The sequence below is a fragment of the Chlorocebus sabaeus genome, chromosome 28 (genome assembly GCF_047675955.1).
Source record: "Chlorocebus sabaeus isolate Y175 chromosome 28, mChlSab1.0.hap1, whole genome shotgun sequence".
NCBI lineage: Eukaryota > Metazoa > Chordata > Mammalia > Primates > Cercopithecidae > Chlorocebus > Chlorocebus sabaeus.
In genome coordinates, this window is record NC_132931.1 from 20,992,101 (window position 1) to 21,011,555 (window position 19,455).

General features: G+C 52.6%; 1 protein-coding gene across 4 annotated transcripts in view; it reads left to right on the forward strand.

Annotated features, from left to right (window-relative positions):
* The window catches only part of PRKAR1B (protein kinase cAMP-dependent type I regulatory subunit beta), a 182,939-nt gene that overhangs the window by 2,775 nt on the left and 160,709 nt on the right, over positions 1-19,455 (forward strand). For 3 of the 4 annotated variants that reach the window (XM_008018916.3, XM_073012892.1, XM_008018917.3), the window contains exon 2: positions 12,977-13,175. In XM_008018916.3, the coding sequence (XP_008017107.1) occupies positions 12,999-13,175 (177 nt within the window). In that variant the 5' untranslated portion in view covers positions 12,977-12,998. Of the gene's footprint in view, positions 1-11,983; positions 12,109-12,976; positions 13,176-19,455 lie in introns of those variants that run through there. The other variant, XM_008018915.3, reaches the window with a different exon arrangement.

Genomic DNA, 19,455 nt, shown 5'->3' on the forward strand with positions numbered 1-19,455 from the left:
ATCTGTAACATATGGGACAGGATGACAATGATGTAGAAACTGGCCACGGTCCCTGCTTTCCCAGATCTTATCTTGCAGGATGAGATAGCCCTTAATGGAAAGATAAATTAATATGTGTTTAACCACAGTGGTCCTGGGAGAATGAGTGTCAAGAGATGTTGAACTAGACTTGTAAGGCTTCCCTGAACAAATGGTAGCAGAGGCAAAATATGAAGAATAAGTAAACATGGTATATTAGTTGGTTTCCATGCTGCTAATAAAGACATAGCCGAGACTGGGTAATTTATACAGGAAAAGGTTTAGTGGACTCAGAGTTCCACATGGCTGGGGAGGCTTCACAATCATGGCCGAAGGCAAGAAGGAGCAAGTCACATCTTACATGGATGGCAGCAGGCAAAGAGAGACAGAGAGCTGGTACAGGGAAACTCCCCCTTATAAAACCGTCAGATCTTGTGAGACTTATTCACGATCATGAGAACAGCACAGGAGAGACCCACCCCCATTATTCAGCTACCTCCCATTGGGTCCTTCCCACAACACGTGGGAATTGTGGGAGCTACAATTCAAGATGAGATTTGGGTGGGGACACAGCCAAACCATATCACATAGCCAGGTGAAAGGTGGGGGTGGTGTGGGCTGACTGGTGCCTCCCCAAAATTCACATGCTGAAGTCCTAACCCCCCATACCTCAGGATGTGACCCTGTTTGGAGAAAAGGCGTTTGGAGACAAGGTCTTTGTAGACGTGATCGAGGTGAGATGAAGTCATCAGGTTGGGCACTCATCCAATGTGACTGCTGTTCTCATAAAAGGAGAAATTTTGGAGACAGACATGCATACAGGGAGAACACAGTATGAGCATGAAGGGGGACCTCAGGAGGAGCCAGCCCTGCTGACACCCTGATCTTGAGAAATCAGTTTCTCTCGTTCAGCCGCCCAGCCTGGGGTGCTTTGTTATGGCAGCCCCAGGTAGCAAACGGAGGGAGGCTGACGCTGCTCACAGGGGAGCAGGCAGGGCATGAGCAGATGGGTGGCGCCTGGCCATGGGGGCCTTTGGCCTAAAGCATGGGGGACTAAGGATTTCAAGGTGGGAGCATTGGCAAGGTCGAGTCTGCATTTTTCAAGGACCCCTTTGGCTTCTGTTGAACGGATTGGTCGGGAGCCCTTGGAAGGCTGTGGCAGCCATGAAGTCGAGAAATAATAAGCACTTTAATTACAGTGGTGGGACTTCACTTTTCCTTGCTCCTCCCATTGAAATACAGCAAAATACCCTGCACATAACTCAGCAGGCGACGAGGAAAGGGGCTTCAGAGTTGACAGCAAGACAGATGGGCTAGAGACCTCTGGACTGGAGGAACAGCAAGGTGGTGGGTCCCCTGGGTTTTCTTTTTCTCTCATGCGTTCCTGCACTAGTCCCCAGGGAAGCCTGCAGCCCAGAACAGCCACCAGGCACAGACAGAAATTCTCCAAGGAAAGCCTCCTCTCTCTGGCCAAAGCCCTGGGAAAGGGACGCCCAAGAGAGACTCAGAGGGCAGCTACCACCTCCACTCCACAGTCTGCTTTCAGGGCCGATTTTAAAGCCACTGCAGGTGCATTAACCTGTGCTGCGCAACTGTGGTTCCAGTGGACAGTCTGCACGGCACAGGTAGTGTCAGAGGAGCCTGAAGTCTGCCCTTCCTCTCACAGCACAAACAGACCCAGAATGAGCATGTTCTGTCTTGACACAGCAAAACGTAGCCCAGTGACACCAGGCGGCCCAGGGAGGTACCTTTCACCCCTGCAGGTGCCACCAATGGGAAATGAGCAGCAGCCCCAGGAAGGCCAGAAGAATAAAGCAGACCAGGAGGGCAGTGCCAGGGCTCTGAAGACAAAACTGCTGGTAGAATGACAGGCCGCAAAAATAGGCTGAAATCTACACCCTGAACCTGAACAGAGCAACTGTCTGCTAAAGTAGGTTAAAGTAGGACCAGGAGTCTGCAAACATCGTAACCCAAACGTCCAGGATACATCTGGAAATCACTTGTCATACCAAGAACCAGGAAAGCCACAATCTGACCATGGTAAGGTAACAGATGTGAATTCCATATAGGTCACATGTTAGAATCATCTGCCAAGAATTTTAAAGCACTCATAAGAACCAGGCCAGGCGTGGTGGCTCATGCCTGTAATCCCAGCACTTTGTGAGGCCAAGGCAGGCGAATCACCTGAGGTCAGGAGTTCAAAACCAGCCTGGCCAACATGGTGAAACCCCATCTCTACGAAAAAATAAAAAAATTAGCCAGGTGCGGTGGCGGGTACTTGGAATCCCAGCTACTCAGGGAGGCTGAGGCATGAGAATTGCCTGAACCCAGGAGATGGAGGTTGCAGTAAGCCGAGATCATGCCACTGCACTCCAACCTGGGTGACAGAGCAAGACTCCCATCTCAAAAAATAAATAAATAAATAAATAAATAAATAAATAAAAAATGCTGAAGACTCCCCCAATTCAATGAAAACCATAAATCCACAGATTCCAGAACTGAACAAGCCTTCGTGGGATAAGCCCTCCAAAAACCCACAGTAAGACACATCACAATTAAACTATTAAACTCCTGGAAACTAAAGACAGAGGGAAGAAAAATACTAACCGCCATAAAGAAATGATGTCTTGCCTAGAGAGGAACACCAGTTTGAACGAAGGCAGATTTCTTAACCAAAACCACAAAAGTCCAGAAGGAAGTGACCTGCCATTGTTCAACTGTACAGGGGCAAGAGCTATTGCCTGTGAGTCCCCTCTACCCAGCAAAACTATCCTTCAGGAATGGAGGAGGAGTAAAGATATTCTCCGACAGGCAAACTAATAGAATTCATTGCTAGCGGACCTACCTTTAAGGAATGCCTAAAGGATACCCTGTAACCAGAAAGATATATATTTTTTTTCTTTTTGAGTCGGAGTTTTGCTCTTGTTGCCCAGGCTGGAGTGCAATGGCATGATCTTGGCTCACCGCAACCTCCGCCTCCTAGGTTCAAGCAATTCTTCTGCCTCAGCCTCCCGAGTAGCTGGGATTACAGGTATGTGCCACCACGCCCGAGTCATTTTTTATTTTTAGTAGTGACAGGGTTTCTCCATGTTGGTCAGGCTGGTCTTGAACTCCTGACCTCAGGTGATCCGCCTGCCTCGGCCTCCCAAAGTGCTGGGATTACAGGCGTGAGCCACCGTGCCTGGCCCAGAAAGATAATTTTAACAGAAGAGGGCTGGGGCCTCCAGAAAGTTGAGAACAATGGAGTGGATAAAAATAGAAGTAAATGTCACTGACCATCTTTCACCTCAGGAGTTTCTTTAATCATATTTGATGGCTGAAGCAAAAATTACAACACTGATGTGGTGTGTGATGTATGTGGAGGAAATATCTACAGCCAGGTATTTAACAATGAGAAGGGTTAGGGACTTAAGTGGAAGGAAGGTTTCTACACTCCCTCAAGGTGGTAAATCATAGATACTGATAGACTGATGAGTTGTGTACGTATGTGGTGATATCCTCAAAAACATAACGTGGAATTCTAAAAAACCTTCAAGTATCCCACAGTAAAGCATGAGAGAACAAACACAGATGATTAAATGGCAAGTGTAAGCCCTATTATATCACTAATTTAAATGTAAATGGCCTAAACACAATTAGAAGACAGAGGTTCGCCAAATGGTTACAAAACCTGACCCAACTATATGATGTCTACAATATGCTGAAGCTCACTTCAAACACAACATAGGCAGATTGAAAGTAAAAGGATGGCAAAAGTGTATCATGTAAATATTAATTTTAAAAAGCAGGATTGGCTGTTGAAATTCCTTGGGAAAAAGAGGGACATTACATAATGATGAAAGAACTCAGTGGGAAGATACAGCAATCCCAAATGTGTATACAGCAAACAACAGACCTTCAACATGTGTAAAGCAGAAACTGACAGAACTGAAAGGAGAAAGAGAGAGAGCTGCTGTTGCATTTGACAACTTCAGACCATAACTCAGCAGCTGCTAGAATAACTAGGCAGATAGTCATCAAGGTATAACAGAGCAACACCATCAACCAACAGGATCTAACTGACGTTTATAGAACAAACCGCTCAACAATCACAGAATTCACGTTCTTTTCTAGTGTCCTCAGAACATAGACCAAGATAGACCATATCCTGGGCCATAAGGCAAACCTTAGCAAATGTAAAAGACTTGGACCGAGGGCCGGGTGCGGTGGCTCACACTTGTAATCCCAGCACTTTGGGAGGCCGAGGCAGGCGGATCACCTGAGGTCAGGAGTTCAAGACCAGCCTGACCAATATGGTGAAACCCCGTCCCTACTATAATACAAAAAATTAGCTGTGCATGGTGGCGCATCCTGTAATCCCAGCTACTCGAGAGGCTGAGGCAGGAGAATCACTTGAACCCGGGAGGTGGAGGTTGAAGTGAGCCGAGATTGCGCCATTGCACTCCAGCCTGGGCAACAAGAGTAAAACTCCCTCTCCAAAAAGAAAAAAAAGACTTGCATAGAATGCCTTCTCTGACAATAATGGAATCAAACTTACCATCAGCAGCAGACAGCAGGAAAATCTTCACACATGTGGAGATTAGACAATTATTCGACTCAGAAATGGAAACAATTGCTACATGCAATAACTTGGACGACCCTCTAAAAGATTATGTAGATGAAAACCAGTCCCGAAGGGATATTTTGTGGTATTGTTTGTGACATCCATAAAGTAACAGAGATGGGGGACAGATGACTGATCTCTAGGGGATAGGGATAGGGTGGCGTGATTATTAAGGGTCACCAGGAGGGAGCCTTGTGGTGCTGGTGCAGTTAAGTACCTGGATTGTGGTGGCATCTCCGTGAATACCCAGCGGGGTCATGACCTCTCTCCTTTCCCAAGACACACTGCCAGACCGAATAGCTATAAACTGGATGACAGAAGCAGGGCAGTAGGACAGGATGGCCAATATATTACAACAAATGAAACAGGCCTTGGGATGCTGAGACGGGAGAATCGCTTGAGGCCAGGCATTCAAGGCCACCTGGGCAACATAGTGACACGCCGTCACTACAAAGAAATATAGAAACTTAGCTGGATGCAGCGACTCACACCTGTAGTCCCAGGTACTTGGGAGGCTGAGGTGGAAGGATTGCTTGAGCCCAAGAGTTTGAGACCAACCTGGGCAACATAGTGAGACCTCCATCTCTACAAAAAAATAAAGAATTACGGCCGGGCGCTGTGGCTCACGCCTGTAATCCCAGCACTTTGGGAGGCCAAGGCGGGTGGATCACCTGAGGTCAGGAGTTCAAGACCAGCCTGACCAACAAGGTGAAACCCCATCTCTACTAAAAATACAAAAATTAACTGGGCATGCTGGCAGACACCTGTAGTCCCACCTACTCGGGAGGCTGAGACAGGAGAATTGCTTGAACCCGGGGGGTGGAGGCTTCAGTGAGCTGAGATCGTGCCACTGCACTCCACCCAGGCGACAGAGTGAGACTCCTTCTCAAAAGAAAAAAAAAATAATAAGCTGGGTGTGATGGGGTGTACCTGTAATCCCAGCTACTCAGGAGGCTGGGGTGGGAGGATCACTTGGGCCAGGAAGATTGAGGCTGCCAAGAGCTATGATCATGCCACTGCACTCCAGCCTGGACAACAGAGTGAGATCTTATCTCATTTTTTTAAAAAAAGCCGTCTGGGTGTGTTGGCTCACACCTGTAGTCCCAGCACTTTGGGAGGCTGAGGCGGGCGAATCACGAGGTCAGGAGATCGAGACCATCCTGGCTAACACGGTGAAACCCCATCTCTACCAAAAATACAAAAAATTAGCCGGGCGTGGTGGTGGGCGTCTGTAGTCCCAGCTACACGGGAGGCTGAGGCAGGAGAATGGTGTGAACCTGGGAGGCAGAGCTTGCAGTAAGCTGAGATTGCGCCACTGCACTCCAGCCTGGGCGAAAGCCTATAAAAGAGATGAAGATCTATGTCTTACCAAAATGAAACAGGAACAAGAAGTATGTAAGAGAAGAGGTCAGGGATATGGAGAACAGAAGCAACAATGCTAATATCTGTTGAACAGATGTCCCAGGAAGGCAGAAGAAAAGTGGGGAGTAGGAGGTATTTGAAGGGATAGTGAAGACACATTTTCTAGAGTTAAAAATGGGTCAGACTGGGCACGGTGGCTCATGCTTGTAATCCCAGCACTTTAGGAGGCTGAGGTGGGCGGATCACCTGAGGTCAGGAGTTCAAGACCTGCCTGGCCAACATGGTGAAACCCCATCTCTACTAAAAATACAAAATTTAGCCAGAAGTGGTGCTGTGCACCTGTAGTCCCAGCTACTTGGGAGGCTAAGGCAGGAGAATTGCTCAAACCCAGGAGCCAGAGGTTGCAGTGAGCTGAGATTGTGCTGCTACACTCCTGGGTGACAGAGCAAGACTGGAAAAAGAAAGAAGGCTGGGTCCTCTGAAGGCTGTAGTCTATGCTGGGGCTGTGTTCTTATCTGAGGCTTGACTGAGGAAGGGTCCATTCCCAAGTGCACTTGGTTGTTTCCAGCATTTACTTCCTTGGCTGTGGACAAGAGGCCGCCCTCAGCTCCTGGCCACAGGATCCTCTTACAGCCACTCATGACGCGGCAGCTGGCCTCCTCAAAGCCAGCAAGGGAGGGAGTTCCCCAGCAAGGCAGATGTTACCATGAATCATATGTGATGCCCACTCCTCACCTTTGCTGTACCCCACCAGGCAGGGGTGAGCCTCAGGACCTGCACACACTCAAGGGGATGGTACCCCACAAGGCATGAGCATTGGGAGGTGGGGACCCTGCGGCCATCTGAGAATGCCCACCACACCAGGAGCCATGTGTAGAGAAGACTGTTGAGGTTTGTGGCAAAATTTTCTGTGAAATTATGCATCCCTTACCTACACAGTGAACAATGCAAAACTTGAATATTAGAGAACGTTGTGTGTGGCTGCCTGTGTTTTGAGGCAAGGTCTCACTCTGTTTCCCAGGCTGGAGTGCAGTGGTGCAATCAAAGCTCACTGCAGCCTTGAACTCCCAGGCTCAGGTGATCCTGCCACCTTAGCCTCCTGAATACCTGGGACTACAGCTGTGCACCACCATGCCTGGCTAATTTTTGTATTTTTTTTGTAGAGATGGGGTCTTGCTCTCTTGCCCAGATGGGTCTTGAACTCCTGGACTCAAGTGATCCTTGTCTTTTGGCCCCCCAAAGTGCTGGGATTGTAGGCATGAGCCACCATGCCTGGTCACATTGTCCTGTCCTCTCCTCTCCTCTCTTCTCTCTCTCTCTCTCTCTTTTTCCTCCCTTCTTCTTCTCTTCTTTCCTTTCCTTTTTTTTTTCTTTTTGAGACTGGATTTCACTCCTGTTGCCCAGGCTAGAGTGCAGTGGCGTGCTCTCAGCTCACTACAACCTCTGCCTCCCAGGTTCAAATGATCTTCCTGCCTCAGCCTCCCGAGTAGCTGGGACTACAGGCACACATCACCACACCTGGCTAATTTTCGTGTGTTTTTGGAAAGATGGGGTTTCACCATGTTGCCCAGGCTGGTCTCGAACTCCTGACCTCAGGTGATCCGCCTGCCTTGGCCTCCCACAGTGCTGGGATTACAGGTGGGAGTCACTGTGCCCAGCTGGAGAATAATTACTGTTCAGGGTTCCTGGGCTCTTACTATGTGCTGCGTGCTCCATGCTCAGCCTCTCGGCCCTCGCTCCTCGTACGTCCACCTAGATTTGAGGATGAGTGGCCTCTCCCGTCAGCCACGATCACATGCAGTTTCTCCTTGATCCTCAGCTCAGAGAGCTTACTCACGTTGTGCAGTGAACACAGCTGGCTGGGGAAGGCTCAGGAGCCGCACCCAGGAAGCCGACCTACAGATCCCATCTCAAACCATGACACTCTGCAGACTGCCCAGTGGCCAGAGCAGCTTCACAAAGAATCTTTGTTTCCTGTCTGCACCCCAAAAAATATCTGTGTTGGTCTCTTTGCCACGCAGAGTGAATAAAGAATAAGACAAACACCATCCATGCATACTTGGTGCTTTCAACCTAGCAGGGGAGACAGCAGTTAAGCCAGCAGCCTTGCCCACCATTATTCAATTGCACGTGTGATGAGAGCTACTAAGGAGAAGTACTGGGAGCCCCGGGCCTTCCGGAGGCAGTGCTGGTGCCTCAGGGAATTGCCCTGCATAAGTAACATATTGGTTGAATCTTGGAGGGTGAATTGGAGCTGACAGAGCAAAGTTTAGAGGTGAGAGGTATGTAGTGATTGGGAAAAGAATGTGGCTTTGGGCCAGGTGCGGTGACTTATACCTGTAGTCCCAGCACTCTGGGAAGCTGGTGGGAGGATTGTTGGAGGCCAGGAGTTCGAGACCAGCCTGGGAAACATAGTGAGACCCTGTCTTTACAAAAAAAAATTTTTTTAAATACCAGGTGTGGTGGTGCACACCTGTGGTCCCAACTACTCGGAAGGCTGAAGTGGGAGGACGGCTTGAGCCCAGGAATTTGAGGCTGCAATGAGCTATGATCATACCACTGCACTCCGGCTTGGGCGACAGAGTGACACCCTTTCTCAACAACAAAATTAAAAAAAAAAAAAAAGCATAAAGAATGTGGCTCAGCCGGGCACGGTGGTTCACGCCTGTAATCCCAGCACTTTGGGAGGCCGAGGCGGGCAGATCACGAGGTCAGGAGATCGAGACCATCCTGGCTAACACAGTGAAACCCCATCTCTACTAAAAATACAAAAAAATTAGCCGGGTGTGGTGGCGGGCGCCTGTAGTCCCAGCTACTCAGGAGGCTGAGGCAGGAGAATGGCGCGAACCTGGGAGGCGGAGCTTGCAGTGAGCGGAGATCGTGCCATTGCACTCCAGCCTGGGAGACAGAGTGAGACTCTGTTCTCAACAACAGCAATAACAAACAAAAAAAAAAAAAAAAAAAAGAGAGAGAGACTGTGGCTCTTTGGTTGGAGTTCTGCAACGCGTGGTCATTTGGTCATGATGAATCCTACAGGCACATTCTAGGGGTGAAGGAAGAACCCACAGGGCTTAGAAATGTGAATACATTTGCTGGGAAAAATAACAGGGCCCAGCATGGAGGGCGGGCCCTTCCCTATGGGGAGGGGGCATTCTCAGACGCGGGATTTACTGGGACTTCTGAATGGGTAACGTAATCACCAGCTGCACATTTTCAGTCGAGGGCATGGCTGCTTGGGCACCCCCTGTCACTGGGTAGCAGGGTGGCGACCGACCTGTTGAGGGCCACATGGTTCGATGACCAAGCACAGCTCCTCTGAGCTCACCAGACCCCTCCCTGCGTCTTCACCCAGGAGCATTTAATGGGGTTGTCAGTGTGTGTTTTGGGGGGGATTGTGTCAGATCAGGCGTGTATTCACTTGGACGTTCTCAGTTGCAACTAATCAAAAGCAAAAAGCCAACTGGCTCAGGCAGTAGAAGGTAATTATTCATTATTTATTTATTTTGAGATGGCGTTCCGTTCGCTCTTGCCGCCCAGGCTAGAGTGCAGTGGCGCGATCTCAGCTCACTGGAACCTCCGCCTCCCGAGTTCAAGCGATTCTCCTGCCTTAGCTTTCTGAGTAGCCAGGGATTACAAGCACACGCTACCGCGCCTGGCTAATTTTGTATTTTTAGTACAGACAGGGTTTCGCTGTGTTGCCCAGGCTGGTCTTGAACCCCTGATTTCAGGTGATCCACCCGTCTCAGCCTCCCCAAGTGCTGGGATTACAGGTGTGAGCCACCACGCCCGGCCAAAGGTATTTATTGATGAACATAATTGGGAAGTGCAGATATAGGAAGGGCCTCAGGTTTGGTTTGAGGACGGCCGTGGCTCCGTTTCTCCAGGATCCTGTTTCGTCCCACTTGATTTCATCCTCTGGGACTGACCAGACAGTCAGCAGGACACTAAGGAAGCGTCCACTTCCTTTCCGCACCCCCTTGTTTCCTTTCCTCGGCTCAAGCCGGTAAGGCTGCAGCAAGAGAGGCCTGGAAGTCAGGCAGAAGCTTTTCTGCAGGCTGGGGCAGCGGGGGCCACGCCTCGCATTGCTACCAGAGCCAGTCTGAAGAGGGAGTCCTTGCGGGGGGTGGGGGCCACTGGAACAGGGACCTGAGTGGCCGGGAAAAGTGTGAAAGTGAGAGGCAGTGGGAACTGCCATTGTGGCAATGAGGAGGGGAGTTCAGTAGATGTCACATCTCAGTGGGGCCAGGGGCCGCATGTCTGGTGGGCCAGGTGCATGCTGCCAGCCCCCAAACCTGGGAGATCCATGTCTCAAAAGGATGCAGGCCAAGGAGCCTGCCTGAGGAGGAATCGCAGCAGAAGGAGGCCTTGTGTGTGTGCCGGGATCAGAGGGCTGTCCTGTGAGCTCAGCCAGAGAGGGGCCTCCGCTCTCCTCTAGAGGCACGGTGTGGGGGAAGTCTACAGGGAGTCTCCAGAGAACCCCAGGGGAGCCCGGGAGAGAAGCAGCCAGCCCGGGAGCATCTACCCCCAAAGCAAGACACTGCCTTGGTCAGGTGACACCTGGGACTTTTTTGCTGTCCTTGTCACTAGTCCACCCTGGAGGAGCAGGAGTAATTGGAGGAGGAGGAGGAGGAGGGAGCGGAGGGGCCGCAGGGAGCGCAGCTCCAGGCAGGCCAGGGCTGGGAGAGCCAGAGGTCTGAGTGGGTTGTGGGATGGAGTTCAGATTCAGAGACCGGGCCTGGATCCCTGAGAAAGTCTCAGGACAAATGCAGGTCTGCCTGAGACGGGTCTGGGGCCAGTGGGCGCCGAGGGTGAGGGCTGAGGACCAAGGAGCTTCGTGTTTGACTCCCGAGGGTGGCCTGCTTGGTTTATGTTCACCCTGGCAGGAAGAGGCTGAGGCAATGTCAGCCCTGCTGGGGAGCGTGCTGGGCAGGGCTGGTGACCTGTGTAGCGCCTGTGCAGGTAGGTGAGTGGGGGAACAGGTGAGCATGGGACGGGTGAGTGTGAACTGGTGAGCATAGAACAGGGAGGCTGGTCAGGTGAGTGTGGACCAGGTGAGCATGGGAGGGCTGAGTGGAGATGGTGTGTGTACAGGTGAGTGTGGAATAGGTGAGCATGAGATGGGTGAGTGGGAGACGGTGAGTGTGTACAGGTGAGTGGGAGACGGGTGAAGATGGGGCAGGAGAGTGGGAGACAGGTGAGCAGGCAACAGGGAAGCCGGGCAGGTGAGTGGAGGACCCAGGGGGCTGGACAGGTGGGTGTGCACAGGGAGGCAGGTGTCATCTTCTTCACAGCCTGAACTGCCTGCCCCTCTCCTGGCATCTGGAGCCTCTCGGGAGGGGAGATGAAGTTTCTGCCCCCACTCTAGCAGGATGGGGCAACGGTGTGCAGTAGCAGGATGAGGTTTCCCTTTCCTGCAGGGCTGGGCTTGTGGGTTAGGACCGTCACCAAGAGGCTCCTCCTAGGCCTCCGTGACCTCTGGACCCCCAGGAAAGGTGGGAAAGAATTTAGGAAGGTCCCGATTTCCCACTGGGTGTCGGGGTGAAGCTGGTGCACCTAACCGGTGGGAGTCACCTGGAGAAGCGGGGCTGGGCCCACCTGGCCACCCCCTTCTGGCCCCTAAGGCAGAGCGAGACCCCAGGGAACGGGCATGCTTGCTGGGTCCGGGAGTTCTTCAGACGCAGGGATGTGACCCCGGTGTGAGCAGCTCAGGCAGCCGCGGTGGTCGTGAATGGGGGGAGGGGGGAGCCCGGGCCATCACAGGCGGCCCCACGGCCTGCATCAGCCAGGGTGGGAGACTCGGTCTGAGTGTAGGGGGCAGGGGGCGGCGAGAGCGGGGGTCCTGGCCGCGCTGCGCCTGAACCTGCGCCGGTGGGGGATGGGGCGGGGACGGGGAGGGCCTGGGTGGGCCGGGGTTGGGGGGCCCGCGGGGAGGCGGTCGGGGGGAGACTGGCTGCAGGCCCGCGCGGGCGGCGTTGGGGGTGCAGCAGCTGCGCGCGGCGCGGGGGCGGGCGTGGAGGGCGGCGCCGCTGCAGTGCGGGGACCCGCTCGCTCGCTCGTTCGCCCGCCGTCCCCGCGCCCCGCGTCCCCGCGCAGCCGCCTCCTGGCCTCGGGCGCCGCGCATCCAGGTACGCGGGGCTGGGCTGGGGTCTGCGCCAGGACCCCCGGGCCTGGGAGGCCCCCGGGAATGCGGACATTTGGAAGGGTTTGGCCCCCAACCGGGAGTGGGGCGCGCGGGGCGGGGCCGGGCCTGGGGCGCCGGGTCGGGGGTCCCGGGAGGGTCGTCGCGGGCGGGCGCAGAGGCCAGGGCGGGGGCGGGGGACCCGGGGTCTCTGGGTGAGCGCCTTCCCGGCGGTCTGGGCACTCTGGGGGCGGCTTGGCAGGGGGCTGGGGTCCTGCGCTCCGCGGTGCGGTGCGGGCCTGGCCTGGCCATGGTGACTCCGCTGCGTGGCCGCCGCATTTGTTCTCCGCACCCCACCCCCCCACCACCGCCGGCTTCCCTTGTTTACCTGCGTTTCTGTGTTTTCCTGTGCAGAGGCCGGCCCAGCCCATCCACAGCCTCATCCTCATCTCTCCCTCCCCTGAGGCCGCGCGCAGGGGCCCCCCAGCATTCACATTTCACACGAGTGCCCCCCCCAAAAAAGGGGGGATGGAGGAGGGCGAGGCCCTGGAACCCCCGGGCTGGACCCTCAGGGTGCCGGGCCCCCCACTCCTCCCACCCCGGAATCCTCAGAACTGCAGAAGGGGCTTCTCAGCCGCGCACCCCTGTCTGAGCCCCCTCCGCCCCTGCCGGGGTCTGTTGGGAGGGAAGGCTCTGGGGGTCGTCACATTTAACACCTCACCTGGCCCCGCAGAATGAAGGATCTTTGACAAACGCAGCATCAGTGACTTTCTTCCACGCTCCTGGGAGAAGCTTGGTTCACGCCGCCGCCTGCGTTTATCCGGCGCGCAGCCCCGGGCAGCTCTCAGGCCTGGGGATCTGTGTTTTCTGGACAGGAAGGAAGCAGCCGCCCTCGCCATGGCCTCCCCGCCCGTCTGCCCCTCGGAGGAGGATGAGAGCCTGAAGGGCTGTGAGCTGTACGTGCAACTGCACGGGATCCAGCAGGTCCTCAAAGACTGCATCGTGCACCTCTGCATCTCCAAGCCCGAGCGCCCCATGAAGTTCCTCCGGGAGCACTTCGAGAAGCTGGAGAAGGTGAGTGGCCCCCACCGCCCGCTGCTTCCCTTCGCAGGTGTCCTAGGGCGGAGGCGGCAGCCGGGGAAACCTTCCCTCCATCCTGTGGTCCTCGAAGGTTGGGTGCCCCAGAGACTGTCCGCCATCCTGCAGGTCCTTCCAGAGAAGCGCGGGGAGAGGCCGACCTGGGGCCCACCTTCCCTTGTTTGGTCTCCTGAGATTCATGCCCCGAGCCGGGGTCCTCGGAGCCACGGAATTCCCCCTTCTGCTTCCAGGGGGTTCCAGGTCTTCAGAGCTCTGGTGGAAGGAGGTTCAGGGTTTCAGGTCCAGGTGTTTCCGTAGCTTGTGAGGCTCACAGACAGTTTTCAGCTTGAGGAACCGAGATGAGGGCCAGTCCTAGTTAAAGATGCTGTCAGCACTTGGATAAAAGAAAATAGCTCCCACGGGATGGCTCACGCCTGTCATCCCAGCACTTTGGGAGGCCAAGACAGGCAGATCACTTGTGGCCAGGAGTTCAGACCAGAGTTCAGACCAGGTCAGCCAGGCCAATATGACGAAGCCCCGTCTCTACTTAAAACAATACAAAAATTAGCCGGGTGTGGTGGCGCACGCCTGTAATCCCAGCTACTGGGGTGGTTCAGGCAGGAGAATCGCTTGAACCGGGAGGTGGAGGCTGCAGTGAGCCGAGATTGCACCACTGCACTCCAGCCTGCGCGACAGAGCAAGACTCTCTCAAAAAAAAAGGAGAAAGAAAATAGCTGCCATGGCTAAGAGGTCGGATTCCAGGTTAATCTTGCAGCAGTGGGAGAGGAAAGTGCGCTTCGGCCCGTGTCGTCGGGGAGAAGCCCAGGCCTGCTTTTCTCTCCGGGAATGATGCCTCTCATCCCCTTCCTGGCGTCCTGCATCTGGGTTCCTTTCGTAGAAGTGTGTGGCTGCGAAGTGGTGGCTGGGACAGGAGTCCCCGTGACACCCCCCGGCTGCGTTCCCTCCCCTCTCCGTGGGCTCCTCCCATCCTTGTTCTGGGCCCCACCCCGGGCTCTCTGCCTATCACCTAAGGTTTCTTCTCCTCTTGGTCCTTTTATCACAACTTAACTGTCCCCTGTGCCCATCTCTCCTGGGGACCAAATGGGAACTTGGGAAGCCCAGTTCAGGCTAAGGTCTGCCTTTGAGTGCCTGTGAACCACCAGGTCCCCATCCAGCGGTGTTTATGCTTTTGACAGAGGCTTCCTGTGATCACATAGTCCTAACGCAAAGGAGTGAATGTAGCTCTTCCCCTGGAAGCAATCCATGAAAAAACATTTTAAAGTAACGCATGCCTATTTAGGAAAATTTGAAAAGTTCAAGGCCGGGCACGGTGGCTCATGCCTGTAATCCTAGCACTTTGGGAGGCTGAGGCGGGCGGATCACGAGGTCAGGAGATCGAGACCATCCTGGCTAACACGATGAAACCCTGTCTCTACTAAAAATACAAAAAATTAGCCGGGCGTAGTGGTGGGCGCCTGTAGTCCCAGCTACTCAGGAGGCTGAGACACGAGAATGGCGTGAATCCAGGAGGTGGAGTTTGCAGTGAGCCAAGATCACGCCACTGCACTCCAGCCTGGGTGATAGAGCGAGACTCCGTCTCAGAAAAAAAAAAAAAGAAAAAAAAGAAAAGTTCGGAAGTGGAAAGAAGAAATAAAAATGCTCTGTAGTCCTCTCTACCGAATTCCCCCTCAAATGTCGTTTTTATAAAAATGGAGTCGTAGGCAAAGACATGGTGGCTTATACCTGTAATCCCAGCATTTGGGAGGTTGAGGTGGTAATATCGCTTGAGGTCAGGAATTCGACCTTGCCTCTCAAAAATATTTAAAAAGTTTGCTGGGTGTGTTGGCGTCTGCCTGTGGTCCCAGCTACCCGGAGGCTGAGGTGGGAGGATCACTTAAGCCCAGGAGTTTGAGGCTGTGGTGAACCATGATCACATCATTGCACTCCAGCCTGGGCAACAGAGCGAAACCCTGTCGCAGAAATACATACACACACACGTGCATACGCACGCACGCATACATACATACATGGATACATACGTACATAAGTCTTAGTTGCAGTCACATTATAGCTGCAATTTATATTTCATCTTTTTCATTTTTTATATTTTCTTTAAAGACCTCACTTTAAGTGGCTGCATAATGTGCTGTGGAAAAGATATAGTAAGGTTTTTCAACCTTTCCTGCATGAGGAATGAACAATTTAGTTCTTTCCTTTTTTTTTTTTTTTTTTTTAGTATTAAATATTGGGGCCGGTGGGTGCGGTGGCTCATGCCTGTAATCCCAGCACTTTGGGAGGCTGAGGCAGGTGGATCACTTGAGGTCAGGAGTTTGAGACCAGTCTGACCAACGTGGTGAAACCCTGTCTCTACTAAAAATACAAAAATTAGCTGGGCGTGGTGGCGCAGGCCTGTAACCCCAGCTACTGAGGAGGCTGAGGCAGGACGACTGCTTGAACTTGGGAAGCGGAGGTTGCAGTGAGCCGGGATCACGCCACTGCACTCCAGCCTGGGTGACAGAGCGAGACTCTGTCTCAAAAAAAAAAAGAAAGAAAGAAAGAAAAAATTGGGGCCAGCGGGCGCAGTGGCTCATGCCTGTAATCCCCACACTTTGGGAGGCCCAGGAGGGTGGATCACTTGAGCCTAGGAGTTGGAGACCAGCCTGGCCAACATGGTGAAACCCCATCTCTACTAAAAATACAAACATTAGCCGGATGTGGTGGTGCATGCCTGTAATCCCAGCTACTTGGGAGGCTGAGGCAGAAGAATCATTTGACCTGGGAGGCAGAGGCTGCAGTGAGCTGACTGGGACACTGCACTGCAGTCTGGGCGACAGAGCGAGACTCTGTCTCAAAAATAAATAAATTTTTTAAAAAAGTATATGGGAGGATGTGTGTAGGTTACATGCAAATACAACACCATTTTATATCAGGGACTTCAGCATCCATGGGTTCTAGTATCCTTAGAGATTCTAGAATCATCTCCCATGGATACCAGGGGATGACTGTACCACACACCGGGCATCTTAAACAACAGAAACATCTCCTCCCACAGTTCTGGAGGCTGAAGTCTGAGATCAAGGTGTGGCGGGATGGCTCCTTCTGGGTCCTTGCGGGAGAAGGTTCTGTGTCTCCCCCACTCTGGGTGGTGCTGGCGGTCTTGGGTGGTCCAGGCTGGAAGTCTGAAATGAAGGTGTGGTGGGATGGCTCCTTCTGGGTCCGTGAGGGAGAAGGTTCTGGGTCTCCCCCGCTCTGGGTGGTGCTGGCGATCTTGAGTGGTCCAGGCTGGCAGACGCATCACGGGTCCCTGCCTTTATCTTCACATGGCGTTCTGCCCCCTGTCAGTGTCTGTGTCCAGATCTCCCCTTTTCATAGGGACACCAGTCATCCTGGACCAAGGCCACCGCAATGACCTCTTGTAACTTCATCACCTCCGTCAAGACCCAGCCTCCAAATAAAGTCAACTTCTGAGGTCCTGAGGTTAGGACTCCAGAACGTCTATTTTTGGGGACACCATTCACCGATCCCAGCGGCCTTCCTGGGCGTGGGTGGGGCAGTTTTTCTCAGGCCTTCCTCCAACGGGAAGCCATTGCTGAGTGAAAATAGCAGGTTGCAAGATAGGATCTGTGGTACAGTTCCATTTTTGTCGAAAGTGATGCCAACGATAATGTGTTATATGCAAAGAAAAAAGTCTGAGGGGCGTCCACCAAAATGTTGATAAGAGTGGCGTCTCAGGGCACGATTACGGGTGATTTTTGTTTCTGTGTTCTGCAGTAGCCGATAGGACCTTTGGGGCGCTTTCGTGAAATCTTTGAAGTCGCGTGCATGTTCTACGTGTGGGTGCGTTTAACTGGGAAGGAGGCCCCTCAGCTTGCGATGGGAGCTGAGATCCCCAAATATAAATCACTTAACGGGGCCCTAAAATTCCGTGGAGACTCATTTTCTGCTGTGTTTTCTGGACCAGTGAGGTGCTGTGGAATGTTTGCAATAGAACCAGGCAGTGTGCCTCTGGGTAGGGCAGCAGCCCTGGTGGAGAGGGGGCAAGGTCTGGGCCACTCCCTCGAGGCCAGCCAGGGCTGAGTGGCAGGCAGAAGCCTCTGATGGAGGGTTTTTCTCCACTTGTATCCCAAGCAGGGTGCATGTTTGTGAGGCTTTCATAAAGCACCTGGGATAAAGTCACACAGGCCGGCAGGGATGACCCAGCGCTCGGAGTGCCGTCCGGGCTGGGCCTCTGTTGCTCTGGCCTTCATGAGTGAGTTTTTCTACGGTGGAGATTTAAGCAGACAAAATATTCCTTATTTGGGCCGGGTGCGATGGCTCATGCCTGTAATCCCAGCACTTTGGGAGGCCGAGGCGGACAGATCACGAGGTCAGGAGATCGAGGCCATCTGGCTAACACAGTGAAACCCCGTTTCTACTTTAAAAAAAAAAAAAAAAAAAAAAAATTGCCGGGTGTGATGGCGTGTGCCTGTAGTCCCAGCTACTTGGGAGGCAGAGGCAGGAGAATCACTTGAACCCAGGAGGTGGAGGTTTCAGTGAGCCCAGATTATTGTGCCACTGCACTCTAGCCTGGGTGACAGAGTGAGACCCCATCTCAAAAAAAAATAAAATAAAATAAAAATAAATTCTTATTTGATGGCAAAACACAGTGTGGGAGTTTCCCGAGCAAGATGTGATCTTTCCGAAGATTATCCAAAATAACGCCGTCAATCTTCTTTTTTGAGACAGCGTCTGGCTCTGTTGTCCAGGCTGGAGTACAGTGGCATGATTTCAGCTCACTGCAACCTCCACCTTTCAGGCTCAAGCCATCCTCCCACCTCAGCCTCCTGAGTAGCTGGGACTACAGGTGCCTGCCACCATGCCTGGCTAATTTTTGTGTTTTTTGTAGAGATAGAGTTTCTCCATGTTGCCCAGGCTGATCTTGAACTCCTGAGCTCAAGCGATCCTCCCTACTCAGCTTCCCAAAGTGCTGGGATTATAGATGTGAGCCACCGCGCCTGGCTCGTCTGTTTTTCTTTCTCTTTCTTTCTTTTTCCCTCTCTTTCTTTCCTTCTCTCTCTTTATTTCTCTTTCTTTCTTTCTTTCTTTCTCTCTCTCTTTCTTTCTTTCTTTCTTTCTTTTTTTGTTCTTCGTTCCTTCTTTCTTTTTCTTTCTTTCTTCTTTCTTTTCCTTCCTTCCTTTTCCTTCCTTCCTTCCTTCCTTCCTTCCCTTCCTTCCCTACCTTCCTTACCTTCCCTACCTTTCCTACCTTCCCTTTCCTTCCCTTCCTTCCCTTCCTTCCCTTCCTTTCCTCCCTTTCCTTTCTTTTTTTTTTTTTTTGATGGAGTTTTACTCTTATTGCCCAGGCTGGAGAGCAGTGGCACGATCTCAGCTTAGTGCAACCTCCGCCTCCTGGGTTCAAGCAATTCTCCTGCCTCAGCCTCCTGAGTAGCTGGGATTACAGGTGCGCGCCACCATGCCTGGCTAATTTTGAATTTTCAGTAGAGACGAGGTTTCACCATGTGGGTCAGGCTGATCTTGAACTCCTGACCTCAGGTGATCCACCTGCCTTGGCCTCCCAGTGTGTTGGGATTAGAGACGTGAGCCACAGTGCCTGCCTCATCTGTGTTTTTCTGCATGAGCAGGTCCTGCATTTTTATTGCTGGCAGTGTCCTGTTGCGTAGATGGATTGCAGCTTGTCTGTCCTGTGCCCTGTCTAGGAACGCTTGGATCCTTTCCAGTTTTTGCCGACTACAAATAAAGCTGCTATAAATATTCGTCTTACAGGTTTTTAATGTGGAAGTAGGTTTTTATTTCCCTTGAGTAAATATTTAGTAGTGAGATTCCTGGGTCATAGGGTAAGTGTATGTTTATAAGAAACTGCCAAACTGTTTTCCAGGACGTCTCTCCTATCTTGTGTTCCAAGCAGCCATGATTCTTTTTTTTTTTTTTTTTTTTGAGAGGGAGTCTCGCGCTGTCGCCCAGACTGGAGTGCAGTGGCCGGATCTCAGCTCACTGCAAGCTCCGCCTCCCGGGTTTGCGCCGTTCTCCTGCCTCAGCCTCCCGAGTAGCTGGGACTACAGGCGCCCGCCACCTCGCCCGGCTAGTTTTTTGTATTTTTTTAGTAGAGACGGGGTTTCACTGTGTTAGCCAGGATGGTCTCGATCTCCTGACCTCGTGATCCGCCCGTCTCGGCCTCCCAAAGTGCTGGGATTACAGGCTTGAGCCACCGCGCCCGGCCGCAGCCATGATTCTTGTTCCTCAGTATCGGCAGCCTTTGATACTGTCAGTTTTAAAAAAC